We start from the raw sequence: 12935 nt of genomic DNA, 5'->3' as shown, positions 1-12935 counted from the left end.
AAGCTTGGCACATGTTAGCCACCTAACAAAACCTGTATGCAGCTATTGGTCTTCAGCTCCAATACAACAAATGGATTTGACCTTGATGTTGTCCAAGAACCTGGACCATTGTTTGACTTAGGTTTCTCTTTTTAGAGTATATTACTTAAAAACAATGGCTTCGTTGAAAGCACTAGGCAACAGGAAAAAAGTTCATAAATAACTTACTATTTAGGAATTTAATCTATTTGGGACCATTTGACATTTGACTCCTGTTTCCTGAAGAGACAAATAATGTAGTTGAATCTTACTTTTGTTCAAACCTGATCTTTAGATTGGAAGACCTAAGATCTCTCTCATGTTCCATTATTTAATAAGATGTCTCAATGATCAAATTCTCAGACCACTTGGAATTTTTATTTCTTCGTCTTTAGAATGATAGTAATGCCTACTCATTAGTAGCTGTGGAGCTCAAATGAGAGAAAGTATATATGAAGAGGCAAAGACATTGTTGGAGATGAGCTCCAAAGAGTGGAAGTCTTAAGGAGATTGTGTTTCCCTCTTTTCCAGTTTTCATCTTGCTGCTACAAAAGGACATGTGGAATGCCTCAGGGTCATGGTTACACATGGCGTGGACGTGACAGCCCAAGATACTGCCGGTATGTGATCTTTATCTCTTAACGTCAACAAGCAGAACGAGTAGGTATTACAAAGGTGGTACGTATTCATTGTGGGAAATTTACAATCTGTAGATAAGCCAAAAGAAGAACATGGAATCACCTCCAGTGATTAGGTTTCAAAATTGTACCCTTCAGAGTGTTTGCATCTTATATGTGGTTAGTCAACTGGAGACCGTATGCTCCTTATCCCCCCATTTTAAAATACTGTTTTCTAAGATCATATATATGGGCCAAGCAACAGTCCCTAATTTTTCTTTTTATGAGTCATGGCATGAGGTGATGAATGGAGTGTGTTGTTCAGGAGTAGTTGTTCAGCTCGCTGTCAAGTAACTGAAATGAGCTGTGTGGACATATGCCATGGTCCTCATCTGGGGTTTTCACCCTTTGTTGTGCTTCAGGGTATCCAAATCACCTGGGCATTGAGAGGGGAGAGGGGAGGGGAATATAGGGGGAAAGGAGGAGAAAGAAAAGAATAAACAGTATGCACAGACATAACCCATACACGTATTTATCCAGGCTCTACCCTCTGAGATTCAGATTCCATGGTCCAAAGGGTACTATCCAGCTGATATTTTTGGTAAAGCTCCCAGGTGATCTAATATGAAGCCAGTGTTGATAAATGATGAACAAGACAAAGGGAGAGAAAAGGAAGTGTAGTCTTATCTTTAATAAACATTGTTCTAAAGGAAGTAGGCCCAGGAGTCTCCAGCCTGGGATTCTACCCTGGCTGGCTGCCGAAGAGCCAAAGCCACTACTGATGCCTTTCCATTTCTCCATTGTACTTGAAAATCTTTGCCTCCTAAAATGCTTTTTTGTTAGTTTCTTCTAGAATATGAAACCAGTCTACTTTCTTAGTCTTTATATAGGCTTTTCATTAATCCATAATGGATTCCTTACACTCCCTGCCAAAAGCACTGGTCACCTCAAAGGAGTTATCTTGGGGGTGGGCTTAGTCAGGTATTTCGAGAATGCTTTATTACTCAAAATATGGTTGGAAAACTCAGAAGTGTTTTCAAAAAGTCTGTGGTACTTTTAAAGAAAAAAAATAATCTTGGTATTTAGGAATCTTTATTCTTTGAGAATAGATTCTCTTTTTTAGGACAGGCCAAGAGCCACTTGAAGTCAAGTCAGGTAAACAAGGTGTCAAACTGGTGAAACTATTTTTAGTCAAAAATAGGGAGTGATTGAAGTAACAATGATTTTCTTGAGCAGTGCCACAGAAAGTGCCAAAAAGTATTTTGAGGATGGCAATATTAGTAGAATAGTTTTCTTAACTACTTAACTATGAGAGAAACTAATTAAAGTCATCTTTAAACCCAAGGCCCATTATTTTGTTTGTTTTTAAAGTTTATCGTTCTGACTTTTAAAGTCTTACCACATATACATAGAGCAGTATGATTGGCTGAAGTACCCTTGGTGAGCTGTCTGTCCCCTTAATGTCTGGGCAATGTCCCAGAACATTGTTCAAACATTCCATGAGTTTGAAATGTCTCAGAGCTGCCACTTACTTCCTTCTTAAGTAGATAGGGCTTCCTCTCTAAGAATATCATAACTTAGAAGAATTAGATTTATGTGAATAAATTGGAGCTATATATAGCCTTTTTTCACTGTATCTGATGTTAAGAAATAGATTAGACAGGAGTCTAGTTATTTCCTGTTTGGTTATTTCCATCATAACACAAACATCTTCTCTTGTCTTCTTAGTATAGGGAAAAATGTTTGTCTAATACATGCTCATTGTAAAAAAATGAGAAATATAGAAGAGTATAATGATGATAGCCCATGCTTCTACTCCTACCAAGAAGAAAAAATTCTACTGTTTTGCTCTATTTCCTTTCAGGTTTTCCTGGCACATTTTTATGCAATTGAGATCAGATTATATAATAAACTCTATATGCTGCATCCCCCCCTTTTTTTAATATTCCAAATATTCATTTGCCACACTGAAAGCTCTTAAGAAGCATAGTATCTCTCGGCCATACAATGCCACCTGCATAGATCTTGTGTTGACTACCAGAACCCCAATGCGGTGTTGAGGGGCCTAATGAAGGGCCTGGCAGTGAGGCCCGGATGCTCCCACATGGTGCCCACATCCATGCTGGCTGAGATGCCACCGCCTCCAAAAAGCAGCAGGGGACACTGCACACCCAGCCTGGATGCTGCTCTGGCCCGCTCGGTGGGAACTGCTGCTGTCCCTTTTTTCCCCACTTTGACTGATACTGGTGGAATCCGGAGCACTTGCCGGCCCCAGAACACCAGGCAGACATTCGCGAGTTGAGAATGTCTCAGAGCTGCCAGCCACGCCCTCTCACCAGACGTTTTCACTTCAGTCTTCAGTGTATTGTTTTACTTTGGTCTGAACGAGGCAGCAGCTTCTTGTGTTTTCTCGAGAGCATGCCAAGAGGATGTAGGCACAAAAGAAGGAAAATGCTGCGTGGTAAAAAGTGGGTGGAAATGCCTGCTGTGTTACCTGGACCACACTACTCAGACTTTCTTCTGTCACAACAAACAAGATGAATGTGATGGCTTTTACGGCCCATGCCTCCGTCCTTCCTGTTGGCTGTATCGCGTACCCCACCTCTCCTCTCAGGAAAGCGTGTCAGACTCTAAGGGAAGGGTGAGGACTTTAGTCACTATGCCTTAGTCATCAGTGGTCAAAACATCTTTTTATGGTGGTGAAGGGGGATAAATGAAATAGCTCAGCTCTTGTAGGTGTTGCCTTCTCTGTAAACCTCCCTGAAGTATTGTCGCATTATTATTGACATCTTCAGTCCCAACACCGACTGAGAACTGGTACAGAAATCTGTTACCACAAATCATACTGCCCTATAGAGTTTCTGTAAAGAATTTTCAAAAGATATTACAATGACCCTTTTTATTTTTCTTATCCACAGATACAGGATGATCAGATTGGTAGAATTTCCTACTTTTTAAACTAATGAATGGATTTAAGTTACAGAAGCAAAGGGTTTTTTGCATCCGTGTTTTGACAATAATCCTTCTATGTGAAATGCTTAGAAGTCTGACCCCAGAATTTTTATGGATGCTTCACAGTCTTAAGAGCAGAGTACTATCAGAAGAAAAGGCCTTAGGTACAGTTACAATATGACATCAACAGTCACATCATTTTAGATGGCCTTGGAGGCTTAAGTGAGCTCTGAAGTGTGGGCATCGTGGCAGGGCCCAGCACATGGTGAGTGCTCACTACATTTGGTGCCTCTATTATCATGATTATTGCTACTTCACCCACGTCACCTTTATTCCCTTGTACAGATAAGGCTATTTTAAAAAGGTTTCACATCTTACAAAAAAAAGTTTGATAATCACCAAGCCAACTGCGCTCATTGTACGAGTCAGAAAAAGAAAACCCAAAGACTGGCGGAAGCTCATGACTTATGTCTTTGGTTTTGGGGATCCCCCAGCCCCTTCCTTATTGCCTGTTTGCCAACCAGCACCACAGGCATATAATGATCACCTGGGAAAGTCAGTTCCTAAGCTCACTGTGCCATCTGTGAACTGGACCCACGTTGTTCATTTAGCACCTTTCATTGCTTCATTTGCTGTTATTCTTCACTGCTGAAGAATTGGCATTTCTGTCTATTTCTTTAGAAAACACTTCTCCCAGACAAATAGCAGAATTGACTCCAGCCTTTTCTCGGGTAGGGGTGTGCCTGCATTTGGCACTCAGAGTATGAGCTAGGGTTAAACAGAAGCATCAACAGAAGAATCCTGTTTGTTATCAGTGCTTCTCTGAAGGATGAGCTTTCCGACTCCCTTTATTAATGTGCGTACACGCTTGACAGTGTTACAGTACCAAAATAAGAGTAGCTTAAGCAAGGTAGAATTTTCTCTCTCTCGATCCCAATTTGATATGGTGGCTCAGCTGCACACCATGAGGGACCCAGACTCCTGGTGCTCCACCATCAGGGCGTTACCATGGTCCTAATGGCCTGGGTTAGCTCCCCGGAGTCTGCCTCCCAGCAGCAGCAAGGGGATGGGCATGCATAGTCCGTGAATGGCACACTCACATTCATCACACAGGATATATAATCTTTGGCCACACCTTTCTTCATGGGGAGCTGAGATTCTGGGCAGCAATTTGTCCAGTTAAAAATATAGAAGGTTGGTGATGGGGGGAGTCTAGTAAACATAATGTTCCTCATGTAATTGTATATTAATCATACCAAAAAAAAAATATATATATATATAGAAGGCTTTGCTATAGAAGGAGGTAGAAATGGAAACTGAAGGGTGATGTGTATTTTGTGTCACACTCTCTGGTCTTAAATTTTCTCTGATTCATTTGCACACTTTCATAATAAAATTTCTTTTCTCGTAGAAGAGAGACTTAGGAGAGTAAGAACTGAGGTATGGAAATACCCTGATAAAAAGGCCCCAGAAGGGGCAAACTCGAGAGCCCTCTCTCTTCTCTTGGGTCTGTCTCTTGGTGCTGGCTTATCTTTTGTTTTGGTTTCTGGGTGGTCTTCCATTCCTTATGCCCACTAATCCCACTCAAATTTGATACCATGTAAAGACATGAAACATTATATTCATCTTAAAACTTGGGCACTTTAGAGAATGGATCATTTAAAGTGTAACCCCAAATTATAGCGAGTAAGTGTATTTCATGTTTTAATTTGGAATAAAAAACCAAAAATGATTGTATGATTTGTGGCACTTGCTGTTAACTCATGTATAGGAGGTCAGAAGGGTCAACTGTATATAATGACCAGCAAAACCTGGCTGTGAAAAATTTTGAATCTCCCCATACATACACACACTTTTGATTCTATATAAAACACTGTGCAAATCTATACTGGGGAGACTAAGGGATAATTTCATAACCCTATTTAATAGTAAGAATGGTTATTACAAATAAGTCTTTTATACTCTGATCTCTCTCCTGAGAGTATAACAAGATGAATGGACTTGTGCTTCAGAAATAAAATTTGAGTACAGGTGAGGATTTCTAAGAATAATGTTGTTTAAATATACTTAAAATGTACATAGCCAAATAAATCTATACGTTTGTTTAAGTATATTTGACATTTTGAAACTGATTTTTAAGAAAATATTTTAAACCTTACCTAGCTGAGTATTATTTAATTCTCATTATTTTCCTAAGTGTTTCTATATTATGATCTAAAGCTATGATTTCTCAAACTTTAGCCTTTTATTAGACTTATCTGTCTAATAAAAGACGATGACTTCATTTGTTTTAAAATTTTTCACATACACATGAAGGGTATGTTCTCAGTCCCATCGATATTTATTATATTAATTAATTCTCTCTCTTCTCTAGTGATCTTAAAGAATTGAATAAATGGTTGTTGTCTGACATATCCTCAGGGGAGGTGTTCCATGGCTAGAATGGCTGGGCCATCCTTCCTAGACTCTCTCTATTGAGAAAGAGTCTTAATCTACCTGTAATAGCAGCCAACTCTTAAAAATAACACTAGGTTTTTTATGTAGAGGCAAATTTCTGTTGGAATGCACTTGAATTAGGGTTGTCCTGTTACTTGCCTATAGGGAAATTTCTTCCTGATATTCCAGAAAGATCCATAGCTGAATGGGGGCCAGACTTACGCACTGTCTTTTAGTGGATTGTGTTACTAATATAGTCACTTCAGAAAATTCTGCATTTGGAAAGATAATTTTATTTTAATGTTAGCAGTGAGAGACATCTTACTCCAGTGTAGTGTTGTCCTGGCCATGAGGCTTCATTTGGATTTTGAGATTACTTTCAGTGAAAAACACTTTGGTGCTCCTGGTTTAGGAAGTCGCATCACAGAGCCAGGGAATAAAATAATTGGTTTTCTCTAGAAACACAGCACTCACTTGCAGGTATGACTAGAACACTCGGAGTAAAATGAAAGCCTGTTATTTATGTTATGCTGAGTTGTTCAAATCTCCCTACCATCTTCTCTTTGGAAATGGTGTCTTTTTCCAATAGGTACTCTTTATGTAGAACAGCTTTTGTCCAGAGCACAGACAAATGTTAATGCGTCGCATGCATGACATAAACAATCTTATACTTACAATCAGGGTGCATTCCAAAAATTCATCTGCAAGGCATTTGTTTAAGACTCAAAATATGTTTGTCCTTAGAAACACTGGTACAAATGATGGTTGGAGGCCAGCAAGCCCATCAAAGCTTATTGACTGCATAATATAACTGAACTCATGCCATTATGCATTATACATCCTGGAAGCCGGGATCTCATGCAGTAAAAAGAGGGAAAGGAAGAGAAGGTGCTTGTCTTCCTACTTTGAAGGGTCTCGTTTCCCTCATTTTCTAATTTTTCTTGTGCGTGTGAGAGGGCATGGAGGGACTCCTTCCTCTCAGTGTTCCATCCCTATGAAACAACACCCCCTCCCATTTACCTTAAAATCCCTCCACACAGCTTGTCTCAGGAAAGAGTCTGATCTTTAGACCTCACACATGCTTTTGTGCAGCTCACTATGGTTCTAAAACCCTCTACTTTTTAAGTATGGCATTTCTTAGCTGAATGAATCTTCAGTGAGCTCCCAGTCAGTGTTACAGGGTGAAGACTTAATTCAGAAAGGAAAAACAGTATTTGGAGGCTGGACCACCACCCAAAAGAAATTGTTCTTCTAAGCCTGTTGTGTTCAACTGGGGATGATCTTGTCCCCAGGGACTCTTTGGCCATGTCTGGAGACTTTTCTGATTGTCACAAGTGGGTATCTGTGGGTGGAGGCCAGAGATGTAGGTTAACATCCTGCAATGCGCAGGACAGTGCCCCACAGCTTAAAATGTCTGTGGCACTGAGACGGAGACCCTGCTGTAAGCATGCCCCAAAGTGTGAGATGTGTACAGGTATATGTTGGGCCATACATGGTCCGACAGTTTGGGAAATGCAAGATTTACCTAAGTGAATTGGGCTGGCTGCCAACAGTAACTTTGCTTCCCTCCCACCAGACTTTCTCCCCAGACTTGGGGAATGAGCATGCCCTCTAATCTGAGGACCTACTGTGTGTCAGCAGTAGTGTAGGCCCTGGGGACAAGTAGCAGGGAATGAGAGAGACAAAGCTTCCTGTCCTCACTGAGTTTATGTCCTAGTGGGGACAGAGAAACAGTTTACTACGGAAATGTGTGTGTGTAGGGGGTGGTGCTCAGTGCTCTGAAGAACAAAGATAGGAGCCAGGGAGTAAGGATAAAATGGGGTGGGGAAGGAATGGGAGTTTTAAATGGGGAGGTCAGGAAAGGCTTCATTCAAAAGGCAGCATTTGGGCAGCAATGTGGCAGGAGAGAGCATGCTGGGTGGTGATCCTAAAGGAGAATCCAGGCTCAGCAAAGAGCAGCTGTGAAGGTTACTCTGCAAAGGTTCCCTGAGGTTACTCCTGTGTCCCACTTCCATGGAATTCTGTAGGCCCATTGGGCACTGGGTCGTGGTGGGTGTAGCATTACGATTCCTAGTTGTCTGACCACAGAAGCATCTAAGAGCCTCATGTTGGAGTCATGTTCTGTGAAGGGAGCATAGAAATGTCACTTCAATAGTGTGATGGTGTTTTTACAACTCTTGATCTCTTTCTGCCTAAGAATTTTGGATGACTGAGAACTCCAGGTAACTTTTATGCCAGGGCCGGTGTGCATATGGAAGAGGGAGAAAAGGGGTCAAAAGTAGGGATTAAAGGGTGTGGTGTTTGGTATGTTCCCTGCTGACTTACAGGCTGTGTTTCATAGGCTCCTGGACCCGTGGTGGTCATAGGCTGGTGTGACTGTTGTGGGCACAAGACGTTTGGTGTATATCCTGATAGCTAAAAGCAGAACTTCTAAGCTGCATATCATGAATCCACTGCCAGCTCAGAGCATCACTGCACTCCAAGAGAATGGCAGCTGCAGTGGCCCCTGGATGTCACCCTGAGGGCAGGATGCTCTGTGTTCTCCCTACTTTTGTCACGCAGAATTTTATAGATAAAAAGTTGAGGCCTTACTCTCAAGAAGAACGATTCCGTCTTTGTTAGACAACTGTTCACTTCCTCATACTTGTCTTCATTACAGAGATAAAAGATTTAAAATGTGTGGCCCTTTTTTTCCATTTTCTTTTTAATCCATTTAGGACACAGTGCTTTGCACCTTGCAGCCAAGAACAGCCACCATGAATGCATCAGGAAGCTCCTGCAGGTAAAGTGGAACAACTGAAAGTTATAAATGTGGCACTTTTGAAATTTAAAAGTAACCTTATCTGTGAAAGAACAGATTCATGCACACACTCCTTTAAATATTATCCCAGAACCTGGGCCTCCTAAGAGGCTTTGGTATTAAAATGATAGCCAAGGACAAGATCATTTTCTGTAGCAGTTGCACTGGTAGGAGGAAGATCCTAATCCAAATTTGGAGTATCTTCCTGGGATCCAGCCTTTTTCTACCCTTTATTCAGCTCTTCCTTAATTTCTCTGCCTTTACATAGTCAGTTTTTAAAAAACCTTTCCATGCTGTTGGATATTCTTACAATAGTGGATCTCCAGTGTCCTGGCGTTCATTCTTTCCCTCATTGGCAGAATGCAGCTCTTCTTGAGAAGCAACATTTCAGCAATGAATTCCTTGCATGTAACTTGGTGAGCTTTTAGTTCTTGGTTTTAGTCTTGATCATTTTTAGCCAACTCGCTGGATTGATAACCTTGGCAGGAAGTTTATAATGATCACCTAGGGTGATGACATCCCCAAATCTTTAAAGATTTATGACTATTTAATGAACTCTTAATAGCAGTCCACGAACGGTACCATCCAGCTGTTGCCAGTCAAAATGCAAGCTGACTGTCTTCAGGAACGGCATTGAGCAATAAAATAAGTGTTTGGAGTACTGTCTGTTCCGTTGAACTGTTGTCTCCGCCTACATGAGCACTGTTTGGGCCCCAGCAGCTTGCTTTAATTTGACTTTGCAATTCTGTGTTTGAGCCCAGCTGCTTGCTTTACTTTGACACTGCAATTCTCATGCAGAATATGGTTCACGTTCTTGAACTTGTCCTGTTCTGTTGATAACACATCTGCTTGTCTTGCATTACCGGATGCAGGCCACCACCAGTGCCAGGAATGCTTAACTTAACAGGTCTTTGAAGTGAAATTTGAGAAAAATAGATTAACATCTGTGATTATTGTGATTTTTATTGCAAAGTTTCTCCCTGAAGACAATTAAAATAGAACTTAGCTGCCTCTTCTGGCACTGGGCATTCTGGATAAATAAAAATCATTGATTTGCCCAAGTGCCCTGTCTCCACACCCTTGATCTTACCTTAAAAAATTTTTTCTTCACTTATTTGTGTTTTAAATTTCCATTTCTATCCTGACTTGGCTATCCAGACTTTGCATCTGGCTCTTATTTTAAGGAAGAGTAAACTTGATAAGCTGGAAATCCTCATGGACAAGCACCAGATATTCTTGCCTTTAATGCAATTTTGTATCTGCTTATGCAAATGGATTGTTTTTTTCCTGGAGTCTTTGAAGTCTTTCAGCAGTTCCTTGTGCTGTTCTAAACAGGTGTAACTTGATCTCCGTTCTTCTCCCCAGTGAAGGGCAGACATTTCACCTTGTCTGTCCTTGCCTTCCCTAACTTGCAAACTGTCTGAATGTTACTCTCCTTTCTGGATAGCTGCTGAAACCTAAGATGTAAATGTCCCCCCATTGGATTGCTTTCCATGGGTCCTGCATCCCCTCTAGTCAGTTCTCTCCTCCTTGTCTTGGCAATCCTGCCCCCTGGGATGTGAGCTCTGCTCTCTGCCCTGCCTCACGCTGCCATCTGCATTTGCTCCTCTTACTGAGCTTTCACTTTTGCTTTTGTGTCTGGCTGGCTGCTGAAGATGCTCCCCTTCTCCAGGGGCTACCATTTTAAGGTTCTGTCTCCTGAGGACATTCAGCACAATTGTAAGAGTCTTATGAGATTCTTTAAATTCAAATGAACTCTGTTCCTCCAGGATAGCACACCATGCCCCTGACTCTCTCTCCTATGAAGTTTCCCTGGGCACTGTGCACTGGGTCGAGTATTGGGTATATGCTCACGAACAGCTGATGCAGCTTGCAGCCTGGTAAACAGGTATACACATAGATTTACACCTTACAAAACTGCACAACACTGAGAAGGAAACTGGCAGAGTGTCATGAGAGATGAGTGGGGCTGAATGGTCAGGGCATGCCTCATGGAGCAGGTGATGTTAAGCCGAGCACTCAGTGATCCAAAGGCCAAAGCATTTTAAGCAGACATACAGCAAATGCAAAAGGCCTGAGGTCAGGCAGGCACTTGTCATGGAGGGAAGAAAGGCGCAGTGAGTGGGCCTGGGCAGAGTGGGACAGGGAGATCATAGGGCACAAGATGTGGGTCCATTGCGTCATGATGGGCAGACTGTACTTCATCTCAGTGCAGGACAGAGCTGCAAAGGGCTTTTAAAGTAAGGTGGGGCAGTCGCTGTTTTAAGGATCACTCTAGTTATGTAGAGAATTGGTTAAAGGGGCTGAAGCAGACCTGTTGAGAGCCACTGGGGGGCTGTGACAGCTGTCCAGGTGGGAGGGTTCTGACTTAGACTGGGTGATGGTAAGGGAAGAAGGGGAGAGAGTACATCAGCTGTGTTTTAGAGACAGCACTGACAGGACATGGGGGTCAATTAGATGCAGAAGGGGGAAGAGGAGGAGAAATCGAAGATGAATCAGTGGTTTCTGGCTCAGTGATTTGATTGACGGTGGTGCTGTTGACAAAGGCAGGGAAGAGTTGGGAGGGGAATCCACAAGTTTTGGCTGCGCTACTTCTGAGGTGCTGCCATCAGAGCAGAAATGTGAAACCGACAGTAGGTTATCCAGTCTGGCACTCAGGGTTGACATGTGGGGACAAGTAAGAACACCAGCCTGAGTTTGCATCCTGTCTCTGCCACTTACTGCGACCTGAGCAAACTATTAACCTCTCTGTACCTCAGTTTCCTCATCTGAAAATGAGGGTAATAATAGTATCTAAGTAGGATTGTTCGGAGCCTTAAAACAACTCTTTGAACAACACCTGGCAAAGTGCTCCCTCTGAGAGAATAGTGAGGCCCTCCAGGGTTTTGTGTTTGGCTGAAAGAGGTATGGCTGGAGCAATGGGAGGAATCCTCAGGCAGGTTCTAGGTGCTGAGAGGAAGAGGGTTTGCAGAAGAGGGCAGGGATCGCCAGCGGGAGGTTCTGAAGAAGAGCACAGAAATGTTTGTTGTCATTAGAAACATGAAGTTCGTTGGTGACTTTGAGTGGGGCCATCTCTGTGGAGTCCGAAGGGCAGACCCCCAGCAGTAGGGGGTTCTGGAATGAATGGGCTGTGAGGAAGCAGGGATTCTGAACAGAAAGTTGGTTTTGTGAAGGCAGACAGAGAATTAGGGAAGGAAATGGAGGAGAGGTGAATCAAGGTGAGAAACCCTAGAGCCCATCTGTTAGCTGCTGGGGACGATCTGTCTGGGATAGGGAGAGGAAGGGCTGGCCAGGGAGCAGAGGGGTGGGGGGATGGGCAGTGTGCCTGTGTCCTGAATACTTAGAGACAAGTCTTCCTCCCTATAAGAGACTATAGTTTCCTGGAGCACAGCAGTGGGGGCTTCTCAAGTTTATACTCATCCTAAGAAGTTGCATCAGACCTTGCAGGAAAAGGATGAGCTGAATAGAACTGAATTTTATGATATGTATTTATTTATTTTTGTCTCATAGTCTAAGTGCCCAGCTGAAAGTATTGACAGCTCTGGGAAAACAGCTTTGCATTATGCAGGTAACTTTCATTCTCTTACCTGTCCTCTAACGTAAGAAACAGTAACTTTCACTTATTCAAGCTGTTGACTTCACCATATTCCTGATGCTGTTCTCTGCCATCATTCCTAGACATTACAATTTTCCTCAGTTTGTAAAATATGTAGAGTTTTACCAAGACGTATAACTAGAATTCAATTGCCTGCTGAACAACCAGTAAAAGTTGTCATGGGTGTTATATGTCCACTAATGTAAGGTTCTTGTTCAAACTCAGAGATATTCATAAACATCTATAGATTTCAGGTAATGTATGACACAGAATTTTTGATTTGGGGATCAAAAGGTACATCAATCAATTTTATCTGTCATTGTTTTTTTTACTATTACACAACTTCAAATGACAAAACATTGACACTGAACTCTGGAATGATTAGATTTACAAATATCTTTTAAGTGCTAGTTGTGGAAAAGTTAAGTCCGGAGAAAAGCTAAACCCAGTATTTGCCTAAAGGCAACTGGCAGTCACTGGCTTTAGGTGGGGATAGCACTGAAATTGACCAGTAATT

General features: G+C 42.0%; 1 protein-coding gene across 4 annotated transcripts in view; it reads left to right on the top strand.

Annotated features, from left to right (window-relative positions):
- The window catches only part of RAI14 (retinoic acid induced 14), a 136831-nt gene that overhangs the window by 104661 nt on the left and 19235 nt on the right, over positions 1–12935 (top strand). For all 4 annotated transcript variants that reach the window (XM_017674203.3, XM_017674205.3, XM_017674206.3 and 1 more), the window contains 3 exons: positions 550–638; positions 8741–8805; positions 12334–12391. In XM_017674203.3, coding sequence (XP_017529692.3) covers positions 550–638; positions 8741–8805; positions 12334–12391 — 212 coding nt within the window. The remainder of the gene's footprint in view (positions 1–549; positions 639–8740; positions 8806–12333; positions 12392–12935) is intronic.

This window comes from Manis javanica, chromosome 1 (genome assembly GCF_040802235.1).
Source record: "Manis javanica isolate MJ-LG chromosome 1, MJ_LKY, whole genome shotgun sequence".
NCBI classification, from domain to species: Eukaryota; Metazoa; Chordata; class Mammalia; order Pholidota; family Manidae; genus Manis; species Manis javanica.
Note: the sequence above shows the minus strand (reverse complement) of the source record. Positions and strands in the feature narration are given on the sequence as shown.